We start from the raw sequence: 19,765 nt of genomic DNA on the forward strand, positions 1-19,765 counted from the left end.
ACATCCAGTCTCCAATAAGAGAAAGATTTTGAAGACTGTTTAACAGTAAATGAGATAAAATCTTGAATGCATAGATATTATGAAGTAACTGTTACAAAATATTTGAGGGGAAAAAGGCATTTAATAATAAAAAAGGACATATAGTACATAAAAGATACCTTCTGCTTAATTAAGGGAAACAAACCCACAACAGTCCTAATATCAATGAATGCAAATAGAGGCTAAAAATCTATAAATTGGAGAAAATCAAAGGATGATTTTAAAAAATAACACACATAAATATATGATCTTGTCATCCAGCTCATCTAAAAAAAAAAAAAACTTTGATTTTTGATTGTTTCTAGAACAAACACAAAAGTCTTGAAATCTGTAAGATCCTATCAAAATGCATTGTCTCCTCTTTGTTCGCTTCCTCTAGTCACACTGGTCTTCTGTTCATTTCCTTAAACATGTCATGTTCTTTCTTCCCTCAGAGCTTTATAACTGCCTATTCTTTACCTTCGTCTTATCACTAACTTCCCATCCAGTAGATGTTACCACAAGCTTGAGTTTCTCACGAATGCCTTTTCTAACCTCCTTATACCCCCGTCTCCTGAGATATGGAGTTCCTTTCTTTCATGACACTCATGTCCAGTATTTTAAGTATTTATTCGTTCAACTGAGTATTTATATTCCCTACTAGATTTTATGCCCATAACTAAATTCCTAGTGCCTTGGACACAGAGATACTCACTGGAGATGAGTGTCTGATGAATGAATGAATACTAACCTATCTGTTTCAGCTCTGGTCCTCAATTGTTTCATGAAGTCTGGAAGGTGTTGCTGCTGGTGATCATACAGCGTTGGAAGAGGAGCTCCTGAAGCAGTGATGGCATCTGAGATATGAGTTCGAGTCAATTCTGCCATCTAAATATTAACACACAACAAAAGCAAACACAGATGTAAAAGATATCACAGAAGAACTGAGAGGGAGCAGTGTCTTGGAAAGGATAACTTGATAGAAAACAAGCAAATTCTGCTACTAATACGTGAAATATCGTGGGCATGTCATTTAGCCTCTTTAAATCCCAACAGGCTCATCTTATAAAAACAAAGAGGTTAACTACATAATTTCTAAGCTATAATAATCTACAAATTAGAGAGAACACCTTCAAGTCATATAATAAGCAGTAATAAATCTTTTTAAGAATCAATTCAATTACTTCCTTTATAGGGCTTTCCCTACTAACAATATGAAGTACTTTTGCCCTACTCTTCACCACTATTCCAATTGCTGCATATATTATTCATTTGGCATTTATCCTATTACTGCTTTGAGCTATTTCTCCTACTGATGATTTAAAAGTATTTTTGAAATCTTTTGTTATGTTTTCTACTATGTTAAAATTTTCTCGAGAAAGGAGACTCAATTTTATATTTATTTGTACAACCCTATGGTACCCAAAAATATAGTTGGTTCATGAATTTTTAATAACTTAGTCATTTTACTAATAGTCCTAACTTTTCCTTAAATAAATTATAATTGCTAAAATAAAATGTCAGGAGATAATTTATTTTATAGAGAAAGCAATGAAATTATTTCTGGCTTTACCCTTGGTACAATTAAAAAAAAAACACATGGACTAATATTCTTCTGGATAAAAAAATGAAAAAAATGAAACATCACCATATGAAGCAGACAGTGGTTCCCTGAGGCCAAGACTGAGTACTAACTGCAAAGAGGCATGTTGGAACTGATAGAAATATTCTACTATTGATTATGGTGGTATTTATAAGGAATTATACATTATGTACTTTATTTTATTTTATTTATTTGTTTTTTTAATATTTATTTTTTTTTTTTAGTTTTCAGCAGACACAACATCTTTGTTTGTATGTGGTGCTGAGGATCAAACCCGGGCCGCACGCATGCCAGGTGAGCACGCTTACCGCTTGGGCCACATCCCCAGCCCTATTATGTACTTTAAAAGTATGTACTGCATTCTTTTTAAGTTATACATCAATAAAGTTAATATCTTTTTAGAAAGCTAATCAGAGGGCACAAATTTAGAATTCATCTCCATCTTTTTTCTGATTCCCTAACATTCATATGCACAACATATTCTAATAAGAATTTTAAAATTCTTTTATCAAAAGGGACCCCAATAAGTGTCACTGATTCAAATTATGCTGTTGTTAGATGTTAGGAGCTTATTAATGATAAGATCAAAGTTATTCGACTGACTAAAAACTAAAAAGGAAAATCACTCTCCAGAGGGTCTTACCTCACAGATCTGGCGAGCTGCATCTGTAGTTAGGCGAGCAGTCTCTGTTTGTTGAGCTGCTATTTTACAAGTTGCTTCCTGAAGGACTTCGGTTACTTCCCTTTGTGATTTAACCACCTGCTGTAATGATTCTGCATGGACCTACAAATAAAAGGGGGGCAAGAAAAGAAGTTAGGTTTCACTATCCCTTCCACCCAAATTAAGTTTTTATTTTTAATCTTTTCAATTGTAAATGGACACAATACCTGTATTTTATGCTAAGGGCTTCACATGTGCTAGGCAGGCACTCTACCACTGAACTACAACCTTTGCCCCAAATTAAGTTTTAATCTATATCTGTTTCATAAATCAAGTGCCTTGTGAAAAAACACTTGATTATATGCTGGATTTCATACTTAAAGTATTTACTTTATCATTCAGAGTTGATGTGCCTGGACAAATAATAATAACATACCACAGTTGCCACTTTTCTAAATTGGGATTAAATCTTGCCTATTTATTTCAGAGGGTTGCTACAAATCCCATACAAAGAATTTAAACATTCTTGTTTATATCCTTTCTTTTTTATTCCTATGTAATTTAAAAAACTACAGTAATTTCTAAGATACAAATTTAGGTTTAGAAAACCTACTGTAAAATAAATTACCTGAGCTGCTTTGTTTCGAGTTTCTTCTAATTGTCTCTGACATTCCAGAGCTTCTTGTTCAGCCTTCAGTTTCAAAAGGGCCAAATCTCTTTCATGGCGTTGCTGCTGTGCCTTCAAAATCAAGAAATGGTCAAATATTAATCCCAAGGTACTAAACTATTTCAACACAGTGACTACCATAAATACAAGGCTTTCTTCTTCTTTTTTTTTTGAAACAGGGTCTCACTACATTGCCCAAGCTGGTCTTGAACTCATGTTCCCCGTCTCAACCTCAAGAAGAGGTTAAGATTCTGGATACAAACTACCATGCCCAGCTCAGAAAGCTATCTTTCTAACACAAATGATTTAGAACACCCAATTAGAGCCTAGGTTTGGGTTTTAGCTTAGTGGTAGAGTGCTTGACTAGCACATGTGAGGCACTGGATTCAATCCTCAGCACTACATAAAAATAAATAAAATAAAGGTATTGTGTCCATCTACAACTAAAAATATATATATATTTTTAGATTAGAACCTAAAGGAAAGATAGTAAGGACAGTCATTAGTCATTTGTTAGACCACCCACGATATCTTAATTAATATAGAAATGTACAAAAATTCCAAGGCATGAAATTAAGAACTGATGCCAACAAGCTGGTTAGAAAGCAAAAATTATAGCATCTAACTCGGGGAAAAGGTCCTTTTAGTGAAAATAAAGACAATATCTCATATCTCACAATGTTGCCTGTTTCATTTTAATTTTGAAGGAACAGTCTCATTAAAAAAGCTGCCCCCCACAAAGATACCCTTTTACCAAGATCCTTTTTTGCCATACAACGTTATCTATAAATTCATACATTTTCATCTTTTCTGGAATAGTGCTTTAAATAACAGATTCTCTAAAAGTAGTTAGGATATTAGTCATAAAATGCCCTGAGCAAATCTGGAAATCCAGAATTATAATGTACCCTGAAAATGGTAGAAAATCTCAGTGTTCACTCAGACTTTAAGGTTACCATGGCCCTCTACTGCAAAAGGCCATTTCTTTCACAAAGTTGACAACAGCCCTCCCACCCTCTATCAGGGAACATTTGGAAGTGTCTTTGGAGTTTCCACTGTCATAGTAACTGGACAGCACTATGATTATTAGAGGATGGGTGCAGAAATACTGAGCAAAGTATGGAGCAGTCTCACAAAGAACTGTTTTCACAGCCAGGCATGCCTATGATCCCAGAGACTTTCAATGCCAAGGCAGGAATATCACAAATTCAAGGCCAGCCTGGACAACATAGGGAGACCATGTCTCAAAATAAAAAGAGCTGAGGCTATAACTCAGTGGTAGAGCATGCTGGGTTCAACCTCCACTACTGCAAAACAAAAAGACTACCTTCAGGTATTTTGGGAAGAATAACCAGAAAATAAAATTGAAAAAAAATTCACAATAGCACCAAACACAAAATATCTAGAAATAAAATTTAAAATGTTAAGACTTCTAATTAAAAATTATACTGCTAAGAAAAATATTAAGACTTAAATAAGGGATGTGATTGTGGCTCAGTGGTAGAGTGCTTGTCCAGCATGTATGAGGCACTGGGTTCAATTCTTAGCACCACATAAAAATAAATGAATAAAATAAAGGTATTGTACCCATCTGCAACTAAAAAAACTTATTTTAAGAAACTTAAATAAACAGAAAAAGCCATCAGATTCATAAATTAAGATGTATATTCTCCACAGACTGTTATAACCATTCTAGTCAAAATCATACCAGGCCTTTTTATTTTGGTAGAAACTTATGTGGAAATGCAACTACCTAGCATGGACAACACCATCTTTTTTTTTTTTTTTTAAGAGAGAGAGAGAGAGAGAGAGAATTTTAATATTTATTTTTTAGTTTTCGGAGGACACAACATCTTTGTTTGTATGTGGTGCTGAGGATCGAACCCGGGCCGCACGCATGCCAGGCGAGCACGCTACCGCTTGAGCCACATCCCCAGCCCAACAACACCATCTTGAAAAAGAAGACAAAGTTGGAGAAATTACATTCTGATTTCAACACCATAAAGTCACAGTAATAAGATAGTAAGAACAGAAACAGATCAATGGAAAAGAGCAAAGTCCAGAAACAGATGTACATATAAGTGGCTACTTAATCATTGATTTGTACACTAATGTAATTGAAGTTTTGTTTTGTTTTTTAAGAAAATGGTGCTGGAATAACTGACTATTCATATGAAGGAAAAATGAACTTGGACTCCCTTTGCTCATTTAAACTTCAATATTAAATTGAGGTTCACACACTTATAAGAGACAAAACTAAAAAAAAAAAAAACTTTTTAGAATAAAAAGTATCTTTATTAGAGTATTTTAATCTCTTAGAGTAGGCAAAGATTACTTAGAAAAAAAAACACTACAATAAAAAGATGAAAAGTTAAAAACAAGAATTTATCAAAACTAAAAACTTCTGTCCTTAGAAGACATGTTTAAAAAGTAAGCTGTGGGGACTGGGATTGTGGCTCAGCGGTGGAGCGCTCGCCTAGCATGTTTGGGACCCAGGTTCAATCCTCAGCAACACATAAAAAAATGATAATAATAACAAAGGCATTGTGTTGTGTCCATCTACACCTAAAAAATACACTACAGAAATACAGAAGATAATTAGAAATTATTTAGAAACCTCATACTCCAATAAAATAGAAGATAGTGAAGGCGTCAATAAATTCCTTAAGTCATATGAGTCATATGAGATCTGCCCAGATTGAGTCAGGAAGATATACATAACTCAAACAGACCAATATCAAGTGAGGAAATAGAAGAAGCCATCAAAAGATTACCAACCAAGAAAAGCCCAGGACCGGATGGATATACAGCATAGTTTTACAAGACCTTTAAAGAAGAACTAATACCAATACTCTTCAATCTATTTCAGGAAATAGAAAAAGAGGGAGTACTTCCAAATTCATTTGATGAGGCCAATATCACCCTGATTCCAAAACCAGACAAAGACACATCAAAGAAAGAAAACTTCAGACCAACATCTTTAATGAATATAGATGCAAAAATCGTCAATAAAATTCTGGCAAATCAGATACAAAAATATTTCAAAATGATCGTGTACCATGATCGAGGGGGATTCATCCCCGGAATACAAAGTTGGTTCAACATACAGAAATCAATAAATGTAATTCACCACATCAATAGACTTAAAGATAAGAACCATATGATCATCTTGATAGATGCAGAAAAAACATTCGACAAAATACAGCACCCCTTTATGTTCAAAACACTAGAAAAACTAGGGATAACAGGAACTTACCTCAACATTGTAAAAGCTATCTACGCTAAGCCTCAGACCAACAACATTGTAAAATGAGAAAACCTTAAGGCATTCCCTCTTAAATCTGGAACAAGACAGGGATGCCCTCTCTCACCACTTCTTGAAGCACTGGCAGGAGCAATTAGATGAAAGAAATTAAAGGAATAACTATAGGAAAAGAAGAACTTAAACTAGCACTCTGTGCTGATGATATGATTCTATACTTAGAAGACCCAAAACGCTCTACCAAGAAACTTCTAGTACTAGTAAATGAATTTAGCAAAGTGGCAGGATATAAATCAACACCCACAAATCAAAGGCATTCCTGTATATCAGTGACAAATCCTCTGAAATGGAAATGAGGAAAACTACCCCATTCACAATATCCTCAAAAAAAAACAACAACAACAAAAAAAAAAAACTTGGGAATCAACTTAACAAAAGAGGTGAAAGATCTATACAATGAAAACTATAGAACCCTAAAGAGAGAAATAGAAGAAGACCTTAGAAGAAAGATATACCTTGCTCATGGATAGGCAGGATTAATATTGTTAAAATGGCCATATTACCAAAAGCACTTTACAGATTCAATGCGATTCCGATCAAAATCCCAATGGCATTTCTCACAGAATTAGAAAAAGCAATTATGAAATTCATCTGGAAAAATAAGAGACCCAGAATAGCTAAAGCAATTCTAAGCAGGAAGAGTGAAACAGGTGGTATTGCTATGCCAGATCTTAAACTATACTACAGAGCAATAGTAACAAAAACAGCATGGTACTGGCACCAAAACAGGCTGGTAGATCAATGGTACAGAATAGAGGATACAGAGACTAACCCACAAAATTACAACTACATTATAGTAGACAAAGGTGCTAAAAGCATGCAATGGAGAAAGAATAGCATCTTCAACAAATGGTGCTGGGAAAACTGTAAATCCATATGCAACAAAATGAAATTGAATCCCTATCTCTCACCATGCACAAAAGTTAACTCAAAATGGATCAATGAGCTAGGAATCAAACCAGAGACTCTGCGTCTAATAGAAGAAAAAGTTGGCCCTAATTTTCATCACGTGGGGTTAGGCCCCAATTTCCTTATTAAGGTACCTATACCACAAGAATTAAAACCAAGAATCAACAAATGGGACGAATTCAAACTAAAAAGTTTTTTCTCAGCAAGAGAAATAATATATGAGGTGAATAGGGAGCCTACATCCTGGGAACAAATTTTTACCCCTCACACATCAGATAGAGCTCTAATCTCAAGAGTATACAAAGAACTCAAAAAGCTAAACACCAAAAAACCAAATAACCCAATCAATAAATGGGCCAAGGACCTGAACAGACACTTCTCAGAAGAGGATATACAATCAATCAACAAATACAGGAAAAAAACGCTCACTATCTCTAGCAATCAGAGAAATGCAAATTAAAACCACTGTAAGATACCATCTCACTCCAGCAAGAATGGCAGCCATTATGAAGTCAAACAATAACAAGTGCTGGTGAGGATGTGAGGNGGGAATTGCATGGAAGATGGAAGGAGACCCTCATCGTTGTACAGATTACATGTATGAAGATGTGAGGAAAAAAAAAATTAGCATCACCTTAGATTGGGTAGAGAGAGGTGAGGGGAGGGGAGGGGAGGGGATGGGGGGAAAGGAAGGATAGTAGAATGAATTAGACATTATTATTACTGTGTGTATATATGTGACTGCATGACCAATGTGATTCTGCAACCTGTACACTCAGAAAAATGAGAAATTATATCCCATCTAATTCAAATGTATGATATGTCAAGATCATTGTACTGTCATGTGTAACTAATTAAAACAAATAAAAAATTTTAAAAATATATATATTAAAAAAAAAAGTAAGCCATAGGGGCTGGGGCTCACGTAGAGCGCTCACCTAGCACATGCGAGGCCCAGGGTTCGACCCTTAGCACCACATAAAAATGAATAAGTATTGTCCAACTACAACTAAAAAAATAAATATTTTTTTAAAAAGCAAGCCATGAACTGGGATATGATATTTTAATTACATCTGAAAAGAACTTGTTTCCAGAATGCATAAAGAATTCCTATAACTCTAACTAAAAGACAATCTAAATACGAAAGATTTGAACAGACATTCACAAAAGGTGTAAGAATGGTCAATAAATACATAAAAAGATGATCAACTTCATCAGTCATAAGGGAAATACAAATCACAACCTCAGTGAGATGCTATTTCACTTTCACAAGAATTGTAATTTAAAAGAACTAATAATATTAAATGATATTAAAAATAGGGAACAACTGCAACTTTCAGATATTGCTATAGGAAAGTAAAATGTTATGACCATTTTGGAAATATTTATATAAGCCCCAAACTGGACATAATCCAAACGTATACCAACAGGAAAATGATCTAATTGTGAGATTTCCAACAATGGACTCTTTTTTTTTTTTTTTCTTTTCCCTTTAGGTGATCTTTATTTTTTATTAATTTTTAAAAATTTATATGAGAGCAGAATGCATTATAACTCATATTACACATATACAGCACAATTTTTCATATCTCTGGTTATATACAAAGTATATTCACACCGATTAGTGGCTTCATACATGTACTATGATAATGATGAGCATCACATTCCACCATCATTTCTTTTTTTTTTTTTATTGGTTGTTCAAAACATTACAAAGCTCTTGACATATCATATTTCACACTTTGATTCAAGTGGGTTATGAACTCCCATTTTTACCCCGTATACAGATTGCAGAATCACATTGGTTACACATCCACGTTTTTACACAATGCCATACTAGTAACTGTTGTATCCTGCTACCTTTCCTATCCTCTACTATCCCCCCTCCCCTCCCCTCCCATCTTCTCTCTACCCAATCTGCTGTAATTCAATTCTCTCCCTTTTTTTTCCCTTTCCCCTCACATCCTCTTGTATGTAATTTTGTATAACAATGAGGGTCTCCTTCCATTTCCATGCAATTTCCCTTCTCTCTCCCTTTCCCTCCCACCTCTCGTCCCTGTTTAATGTTAATCTTTTCCTCATGCTCTTCCTCCCTGCTTTGTTCTTAGTTGCTCTCCTTATATCAAAGAAGACATTTGACATTTGTTTTTTAGGGATTGGCTAGCTTCACTTAGCATAATCTGCTCTAATGCCACCCATTTCCCTGCAAATGCCATGATCTTGTCATTTTTTAGTGCCGAGTAATACTCCATTGTGTATAAATGCCACATTTTTTTTATCCATTCGTCTATTGAAGGGCATCTAGGTTGGTTCCACAGTCTTGCTATTGTGAATTGTGCTGCTATGAACATCGATGTAGCAGTGTCCCTGTAGCATGCTCTTTTTAGGTCTTTAGGGAATAGACCGAGAAGGGGAATAGCTGGGTCAAATGGTGGCTCCATTCCCAGCTTTCCAAGAAATCTCCATACTGCTTTCCAAATTGGCTGCACCAATTTGCAGTCCCACCAGCAATGTACAAGTGTACCCTTTTCCCCACATCCTCGCCAGCACTTGTTGTTGTTTGACTTCATAATGGCTGCAAATCTTACTGGAGTGAGATGGTATCTTAGGGTGGTTTTGATTTGCATTTCTCTGACTGCTAGAGATGGTGAGCATTTTTTCATGTACTTGTTGATTAATTGTATGTCCTCCTCTGAGAAGTGTCTGTTCAGGTCCTTGGCCCATTTGTTGATTGGGTTATTTGTTATCTTATTGTTTAATTTTTTGAGTTCTTTGTATATTCTGGATATTAGGGCTCTATCTATGTCCCATAGATTCTGATATGTTGTGTCTGTATTTTCATTTTATCTCTAAGAATTTTTTGATTTCCTCCTTTATGTCTTCTGTAACCCATTGATCGTTCAGTAATATATTGTTCATTTTCCAGGTGATGCAGGATTTTTCCTTCCTTCTTTTATCATTGATTTCCAGTTTCATTCCATTATGATCAGATAAGATACATGGTATTATCTCCACACCTTTATATTTACTAAGGGTTGTTCTATGGCATAATATATGGTCTATCTTTGAGAAGGATCCATGTGCTGCTGAGAAGAACGTGTATCCACTTGATGATGATTGATATAGTCTATATATGTCGTTAAGTCTAGGTTATGGATTGTGTTATTGAGTTCTATAGTTTCCTTATTCAACTTTTGTCTGGAGGATCTGTCCAATTCCACCATCATTTCTAACCCCCTGCCTCCTCCCTTCCCCTCCTATCCCTCTGCCCCATCTAGAGTTCGTCTATTCCTCCCATGCTCCCTCTCCCTACCCCACTATGAATCAGCCTCCTTATATCAGAGAAAACATTCGGCATTTGGTTTCAATGGACTCTTACCAGGCCCAAAAACAACTGATATAATGAAATGGATAAATTGATGATGAATAAAATAAACACAACAGAGTTCAAAGTATTCTTGAACTTTATGTAAGTTCAAGAAAAGGCAAAATAAATGATGGTGCTAGGATGGTAATCATCTTAGGAGATGAAGTGAAAATGGGTTATGGATCAACTTTCTGGGGTAATGGAAATGTTCTATGTCTTGATTAGGTGGCCATAACATACTACCATATACTCTGGTCAAAATTCATCAAAGCTTCATGCTTAAAATCTGAAAATTTTATTGTAGGTAAACAACACCTCATTTAAAAAAGAAGATACTATTAGCACTCTCACTGAGGAACACTGCTTAGACCTCTGAATTTTTGTTTGCTAAGGAAAAGTCCACATTATGCTGGCTTTATTAAAAAAAAATGTGGATCTCACAAACTTTTATGGTTTGGTACCAAAAAAAGCATTATTTTTTTTAAAAATTCTGATTATCAATGAAAACAGAAGATATTAAGAAGAACTAACTTTTATACAGTCATTAAAACGAAACATAAAACAGGAGACAGACAGACAGACAGACAGACACACACACACACACACACACACACACAGAACGATTGTGCTATTATTCTGCTGCCTAAACACCGTATTTTCAATATTCTCTTAAGTACCCTATGTGATAGTTTTTCCCATGGTTATTTATGGGTGCTGTCCAGCTGACTTACTATTTGGCAGTTCAAAAGTTAATTTTTTAACTCATCATTGAGATTATTTTAAGTAGCAAAGTTAAAAAAAAAAAAAAAAAAAACTTCAGAAAGACAAAGACCACAATTACCTTTATGATCTGAGCCAGAGACACACTTTCCTGCTGAGCAAGTGAAATGCCTCTAACTCTTTCTACATCTGACAGTTGGCGCACTGACTCCTCAATGGCACTCAGATAATTGAGTTCTGCTGTCATACGATGCTGGAGGCCAGCAGGAGAAAAGCGTTTCGAACCTAGAGGGTATAAAAATTGGAAAAATTCACATGAAATTATACATCAAGATTTCTAAAATTGGGCTGGGGATGTGGCTCAAGCGGTAGCGCGCTTGCCTGGCATGCGCATGGCGCTGGGTTCGATCCTCAGCACCACATACAATTAAAGATGTTTGTCCGCCAAAAACTAAAGAATAAATATTAAAAAATTCCCTCTCTAAAAAAAAAAAGATTTCTAAAATTTATCTCTCCGATTATAAGAGCCAGAAACAAATAGCTTTCCTTTATAGGACAGATGGTGACTAACTTATACAATGTATTTTAAGCTACTTCTTTTATGTGCATGTGTTTGCACATGTGTATACAGACATACATACACTTATAAACAGTTCAGAATGCACAAATGGGATACATTCTTTAGGTTATGCTGGCAACAGAGGAAAAAACTGTCACTACTGCACTAATCAATCTTTCATGATTTTCAATCTTTTGATTTCTCACATAGCTTTTTAATACCTCAAAGAGAAATCACATTCATGTGAAAAACCATTTTCCGATGGGTCACCCAAAAAAAGAAATCTTCAATAAAATATGTAATATCTTATTTTAAAAATTATAACTGCATGGATCCACTTACCTGGTGTTGAAGTCATCTCTGTGGCTGTTCTGCTAGCAGCCAGGTTCACATCAGTAAAAGATGCACTGGGTTTAAATCCTGTTGTACTTGCGGGAATTATCACTGAGGACTTAGATTTTTCTAAGGAAGTCCCAGGAAGGTCGAACTGTAACAATTTCTGGGAACTTGGAGATAGCGGAGAAGTTGGAGTTTTTGGAGTTTTTCCCTTGTCTGATGAGACACTAGAAATTTTATTTCATAAAGACATAAGGAAAAAAAAAACTACTTTGAGCTAAACATAATAACAACATACATTACTTTCTTTTCCAACATAAGCTTTAACAAGCTATGATTTATTTATTTATTCAACAGTCATTACACTGAATCAATGACTATGAACACTCCCCTAACTGCTAGATTTATAATAGTGCAAGTACAATCCCTGAGTACAATCCATGCCCTGAATAAAATGGAAAAGGGGCCTCTTGATTAAACTGGCACTTAATTCCTCTGTAATGTATATTATGATTCATTGTAGTGAAAGTAATGTTTTCTAGAATCAACATTATATAACAATAAAAATATTGTATGTAAATGTATGTAAAGTCATATTAAAAAATTGTCTGAAAATGTGTCTGAAACAAGAACTGAAGGTTATGTGTAATCAACAGGCTAAGCATATATAACATTAAAAAGTAGGAAATAAAAACAAGAGTAGGCAAACTCCATAATCACTATAAAAATAAGTTTTCAAGAATCTGCTTGAAGGGCTAAAGCTATAGCTCAGTTGGTAGAGTGCCTGCCTTGCATGCCCAAGGTCCTGGGTTCGATTTCTAGCACCAAAAAAAAAATCTGTTTGAGTGAGCTAATAAACTGAATAGGAGAAAAAACGTTTATAGGAAGAACTAATTCCAACAATGAGACCAAAAGGATGCTAAAGAATTGGTTGTGCTGAAAGAGTAGAATACAGTTTGGAAACAAAATCTGTACGGAAAGAAATGAGATTCTTTATGGAAATCCAAAGGAAATACTTAAGTAAAATTAGATTCTTGGGTTGGTTTATGGGACAACTAACCTTTCAAAGCACCCAAGAAAGGAAGATGCTTAGGTCAAAAGACTTCACCAGAAACACAGTGGCAATGGCTTTCAGAACAGAAAGATGAGCTGTGCTTGAGGCACAGACTTCCTGAACAAGAGGTTTTTAACAGTTTAGGTGAGAGATGACCATACCCTAAAATCTAATCTAGAGCTATGAACAAAGTTTTTTCAGAACTACAGAATTTTATAGGAGCTCAGACATGCACAGTTAACTACTAAGGTGAAATTAATCAAATGAAAATTTTGAATATCAATGATATTTTAACTTTATTATAATTGGATTACAGTATAAAGCATACATTACTTTACCTCACAGAATGCCCAGAAAGTTCTTCCAAAGTGCTATCAATGTCAAGAGTTTGCTCATAATCTTTAGCAGAGAGTTTGCTATTGGTCCCAGATTTCTTTCCTTGATGGGAACCACGTTCTGAACTAGACTGTACTTTTTCCTCATCAATAAGTGTGTTTTGAACAGTTCCAGTGAATGAATCCAACCCTGTAAAGTAAATTTCTTATAAAGTTGATACCCAATATGAGTTACCAAAGAGATATAACTGATAGATAGATTTCAATAAAGTAATTAAAAATTACAGGTAGGAATACTTAAAAATTGTCTTATATTTAAAATGTTTTCCTTTATCTAAAATAGAATAACCATCCTTTTGCTTCTATATAATGAAAGTAAAATGTCTTCCATTAATATATTCTACCTGCTATTAATAAGTTGTTCTTTGCTTATCTAATACTAAAAAATAAGTATATTAAACAAATAACCACAAAGAAGTTTTTTAAGGATAAAATTCAGAGCTGGGGAGAAAATCAGTAGCAAGTGCCAAATGAATTACACAATTCCTTTGAAAAACTTCATGGCAAGAACAATGTACACAAAAACTAAAAATAATCTTATTGGGATATATCTTATAGAGACTATTGAAATAACAAAAATCATGCATGATAGTCAATGCTTAACTTTATAACCTTATTTTAACATGTATTTCCAACACAGACTAATAAATCTAATTACATAAATAATAGTAATTTGAGCTATTTAAAATGCACTTCATATATATTACTCTATTGCTGTTAAACATCTCATAAAGTAGGTATTATATACCCAATTTCTAATGAGGTAACTAGAGATCTACAAGTCTTAAAAATAATTGCTTAAGGATGCAAAAGACGTACACCCAGGCTTCCTCATATGAGTTTATGCACTGTTCACTTAAATGGTAATGTTTAAATAGCAGCCTGGGAAAATTTTCTGATTACTTTTTTTTTAAAGCAAAATACAGAATTGTATATATATTTTAGCAGCAGCTAAATTTTTTTAATGTATATAATTAAAAAATCAAAAGAAAGTACAGAAGTGCGGGGGTAGGAGTAGGCTATACACCAATGTTCACAGCAGCATTATTCCAATAGCCAAAAGATAAAAGCAACACAATTGTCCTTCATTAGGTGAGTGAATAAAGATAAGATACAACCATATAATGGAATATTATTCAGCTTTAAAAAGGAAGGACATTCTGACACAGGCTACCACACAGGTGAAATCTGAAGACATTATGCTAAGTGAAACCAGCCAGTCACAGAAGGACAAATACCATACAATTCCACTTGTATGAGATATCGAGAACTGGCAAACTCAAGAACAGGAAATAGAAAAGTTGTTACCAGGGGTTGGGGAAAAAGGAGAATGAGAGTTACCATATAACAGATACAGATTTTCAGTTTGGAAAAATAAAAACTTTTTAGAGATGGTTGGTGGTGATGGTTGCACTATAGTGCAATATGAATGCTCTTAATGACACAGAATAGTACATTTAAAGTTGAATTATTCAAGGGATTACTAATCAATTAGAAAGGACTCTAAAGTCTATAATCTCTAGGCTAGAAGCAAACTATTAATACTGGTTATGTTTAATTTTTCTATAGTAAAGATGTATTGTTTTAATAAAAACATTACTCATTTAATACTACTCTTTGAAAATAAATACAGAATGTAAAAACTGTTACTGATTTTAAACAACCAAAAACTGTATATAATATGATGTTTTAAACAAGAAAGACTTCAATTCCTACTGATGAAAATGCATGAAAAGAAAATGTTTACACTTACATTAAAAGACTGCCAAATGAAAGTACATTTACATGCCAGGCACAGTGATGCACACCTGTAGTCCCAGCAGCTTGGGAGGCTGAGGCAGGAGGATTATAAGTTGAAAACCAGCCTCAGCAACTTAGCAAGGCCCTGAGCAACTTCACAAGACCCTGTCTCTAGATAAAATATTAAAAAGGAAGATGTAGCTTGGTGGTAAAGCAACACTGGGTTCAATCCCCAGCACAAAAAACAAAGAAAGAAAGTACATTTACATAACTCAAAGTTCATTAAAATAAGTTTCTTCTTAGTATTACCACCCAAACCTACCAACCACACTGGGTAAGGATTTTTCGCACAAGCATGCAGATATTCTTTTTCACCACCAAGAGGAGTATTCATAATAAAAATTACAGAGATTTTAGAACTTCAGGGACAAAGGAGAAGCTACATTTAAGATGTTGCAGTGGAAAAGGAGGTATATTCAGGTCTTATGGTATTGTGAAAAGGGACTGGGGTTATCTAAAAGCCACAAATCACTGTATTTTATCTGTTATTTTATTTTAGATTATAATTTTTAAAAAATCTACATTGATTCCTCTCACTTATACTCATTTATACTCAACATATCATTTTAAAGTTGCATGGCATACTGTGGTAGACAGTAGACAGGATTTGGGAATCAAAAGTCAGAATCTGGGTTTTGCTAATAATGCATTAGTGATCTTAGGTGAGACACTAACAGCAATGCATAACAACTGCAAAATAAAACAATTGAGCAAGGTCAGCATTTCCCAAACCTTTCCAGCTGAATTCTAAAGCTATGCAATAATGAAGGAAGAAAGGACCCTTGTCAAATAAATTTGGAAAATACTTCACAGTATAGCCCCATCCTTATTCTAAAATCAAGAAATACAGACTTTAAACTATACTACAGAGCTACAGTAACAAAAATGACATGGTATTGGCGCCAAAATAGATTTGTGGACCAATAGTACAGAATAAAGGACACAGAGACAACTCACATAGACACAGTTATCTCATATGATAAAAAGGTGCCAAAAACATTCAGTGAAGAAAGATAGCCTATTCATCAAATAGTGCTGGCAAAACTGGAAATCCATATTTAGCAAAATGAAATTAAACCTCTATCTCTCATCCTGCACAAAAATCAACTCAAAGTGGATCAAAACAGAGACTCAGGCTCTAAACAGAGACCCTGCCACTAACAGAAGAAAAAGTAAGCCCAATCTTTACCATGTCGGCCTAGGATCTAACTTCCTTAACAAGATCCCTGAAGCACAAGAAATAAAATCAAGAATCAATAAATGGGATGGATTTAAATTAAAAAAGCTTCTCCTCAGCAAAGGAAATAATCAATAATGTGAGAAAAGAGCCTACAGATTGGGAGAAAATCTTTATCACATGCCACTCCAATAAAGCATTAATCTCTAGGATATATAAAGAACTCAAAAAACTTAACACCAAAAAAACAAATAACCCAATAAATGGGCTAAGGAAGGACTCAAACAGAAAAGACACTTCAAAGAAGAAATACAATCGATCAACAAATATATGAAAAAGTGTTCAACGTCTTTAGCAATAAGAGAAATCAAAACTACACAAAGATTTCATCTCACGCCAGTCGGAATGACAATCATCAAGAATACAGGCAATAATGAATGTTTGCAAGGATATGGGGGGAAAGGTATATTCATACATTGCTGGTGGGACTGCAAATTGGTACAACCACTATGGAAAGCAATATGGAGATTCCTCAGAAAACTTGGAATGGAACCACCCTGATATCCCACTCCTCGGTTTATATGAAAAGACATTAAATCAGCATACTACAGTAATACAGCCACATCAATGTTTATAGCAGCTCAATTCACAATAGCTGAACAATGGAACCAAACTAGGTGTCCTTCAACAGATGAATGGACAAAGAAAATGTGGTATATATATTCAATGGACTATTACTCAGCTTTAAAGAAGATTGAACATATGGCATTTGCCAGTAAATGGAGTTGAAGAATATCATGCTAAGCAAAATACACTAATCCCAAAAAACCAAAGGCCGAATGTTTTCTCTAATATGTGAGTGCTAATTCCCAATATGGGGTGGGGGGGGGGCATTAGAGAAGAATAGAGTTACCTTAGATTAGGTAGAGGAAAGTGAAGGGAGGTAAGGTGAGGAGAGTGGAGATAAGAACAGTAGTAGAACAAAACAGACATTATATGTATGTATATATGAGACTGCATGACCAATGTGATTCTACAACATGTACACTCAGAAAAATGAGAAATTATATCCCATCTATGTATGATATATCAAAGTGCATAAGTGTATTCTACTGTCAAGTATAACTAATTAAAACAAATTTAAAAACTAAATTAAAAAAAAAGAAATACTACTCTAAAGGCATTCCCAAATTTATGGAACCATGAAGCTCTTTTACTCTTGGAACATGTATGAAAGACCCTTGTATCTCATGAGAAAATACAGACTTCAGTAAATGCTAGTGAAATAATGTCTAAAGGTCTTACTAAAGACTCTCAGAACAGTTAGAATACCTAAGAGAATTATATCAATGACTAAAAAACAAATTCTTCTACCACTCTCAATGTGGTATAGCAGCTCAATTCTCAAGTTGGAAGTATAAATTGGCTCTAAATTTTTGAAAAGCTATTTGGCAAAAAACAGCCAAATTTTAAACATGGATATGTTCTTTGCTCCATTATCTGACTTTTGGGATTCTGCCCTATAGAAAATAACTAGACTAATGCATAAAAGTATATTCATAAGGATATCAAAACCAGCAGTTTTTACAATGGAAAAAAACAAAACAACCTAAATATCCAGCAATATTAAGTAAATTAAAATATTCAAATAACAGAACACTAGGTAGTATTAACAAATGATAATCCCTATTTATTAACAGAGAAAGACATCTAAGAATAAAATAAAAATGAGATCCCATGCATGTAAAATTTCCTATTTATGAATGCCCACAAATTTTCTGGAAAGATTCTTATTTAAAATGTTAACATTTCACACCCATGAAGATGTTTATGATCAAAAAGCAGAAAATAACAAGTATTGGCATGAATGCGCAGAAATTTTAACATCTATTAAAATTTTATAACCCTTATCAATGATGAAATGTGACACGGTTAAAGGTACTATGAAAAACTGCATGGGTAGTTTCTAAAAAATTAAAAAGAATTTCCATCTGATCCAGCAATTCCACATTTTGGTGTGTGTACACACACACACACACACAAAAAAAAAAAAAACCTGAAAGCAAGGACTCAAACAGATATCTGTTCAAAGCAATATCATTCACAATAATAAAAAGGGAAAAACCCAAACATCCAAGAACAGATAAATGGATAAACAAAATGGGGTTTATACATATGACAGAATATTAATCAACCTTAAAAAGGAAGAAAATTCTGATATATGCTACAACAAGGATAAACCCTGAACACATTACGTTAAGTGAAAAAGCTATATAAAAAAGAACAAATATTGTATAATTCCACTTATATTAAGTACCACACATATACTGTCACAGAGACAGAAAATAGAACAGTGCTTGCCAAAGGTTGTGGAAGGAGGAAGAGAGATTGTTTAACGGACAATATGAGAAGATGAAAAATTCTAAAGATAGTGGTAGTTGCAGGACTGAATGTGTATTATATGTCTCTGAACTGAGCACTGAAACAGTTAAAATGATAAATTTTATATATGTTTTGCTACAATAAAATAAAATGTTAACATTATTTATCTCCAGGTGCAGAGATTACTGATGATTTTTTATTTTCAAATATAGTTTTCCATATTGACTGGTTTCTTCCTCGTATGCCTACCCTCCTCAGTTTTAACTCAATAAATTATCTTTGCAATTACAAAATGTTCTAGAAGCAAAACCATTCCCTCACTTGAGGCCATCCTGTGAGTTTAAGGCTTTTGCATAATCCAGCATCTCATCATTGGTAGTCCTACAGAACAAATTAGTCAACAGTAGAACTGAGGGCACTGAAGGGTATCTCCATCACTTCAAAATGTTTACTGAAAAAGGGAAGGGAAGGCGGGGAGTGGGGTAATGAGAGGAGGGAATGGAGAAATTATATTCCATGCTTTTATAATTAATGATAAAATGAATCCTAACATTATGTATAGCTAAAAAAATCTAAAAATGCCAGGGGGCTAGCTACTGTGCTCAGTACTGGAACACACACATTAACTCTGATACTTTCATGAGAGCTTCAGGAGGCCATGAAATATCTATTAAAATTTTATAGATAAGGGAATGTGAAAGAAATGAGAAGATTATGTTTAATGATACTCAGATACGAACGTGATATACCATTAAAAAACATGATACTATTAAAAGCAGTTGCAAAGCAGTAGTA

The 19,765-nt window shown here is 34.2% G+C and overlaps 1 protein-coding gene across 19 annotated transcripts in view; it reads right to left on the bottom strand.

Annotated features, from left to right (window-relative positions):
• Window positions 1–19,765, bottom strand: part of Cep350 (centrosomal protein 350) — a 159,848-nt gene that overhangs the window by 77,215 nt on the left and 62,868 nt on the right. For all 19 annotated transcript variants that reach the window (XM_048809912.1, XM_048809914.1, XM_015491743.2 and 16 more), the window contains 6 exons: window positions 13,555–13,741; window positions 12,169–12,389; window positions 11,389–11,552; window positions 2,911–3,021; window positions 2,265–2,405; window positions 770–906 (listed from right to left, as the gene is read on the bottom strand). In XM_048809912.1, the coding sequence (XP_048665869.1) occupies window positions 770–906; window positions 2,265–2,405; window positions 2,911–3,021; window positions 11,389–11,552; window positions 12,169–12,389; window positions 13,555–13,741 (961 nt within the window). The remainder of the gene's footprint in view (window positions 1–769; window positions 907–2,264; window positions 2,406–2,910; window positions 3,022–11,388; window positions 11,553–12,168; window positions 12,390–13,554; window positions 13,742–19,765) is intronic.

Source organism: Marmota marmota, unplaced genomic scaffold (genome assembly GCF_001458135.2).
Source record: "Marmota marmota marmota unplaced genomic scaffold, marMar, whole genome shotgun sequence".
NCBI lineage: Eukaryota > Metazoa > Chordata > Mammalia > Rodentia > Sciuridae > Marmota > Marmota marmota.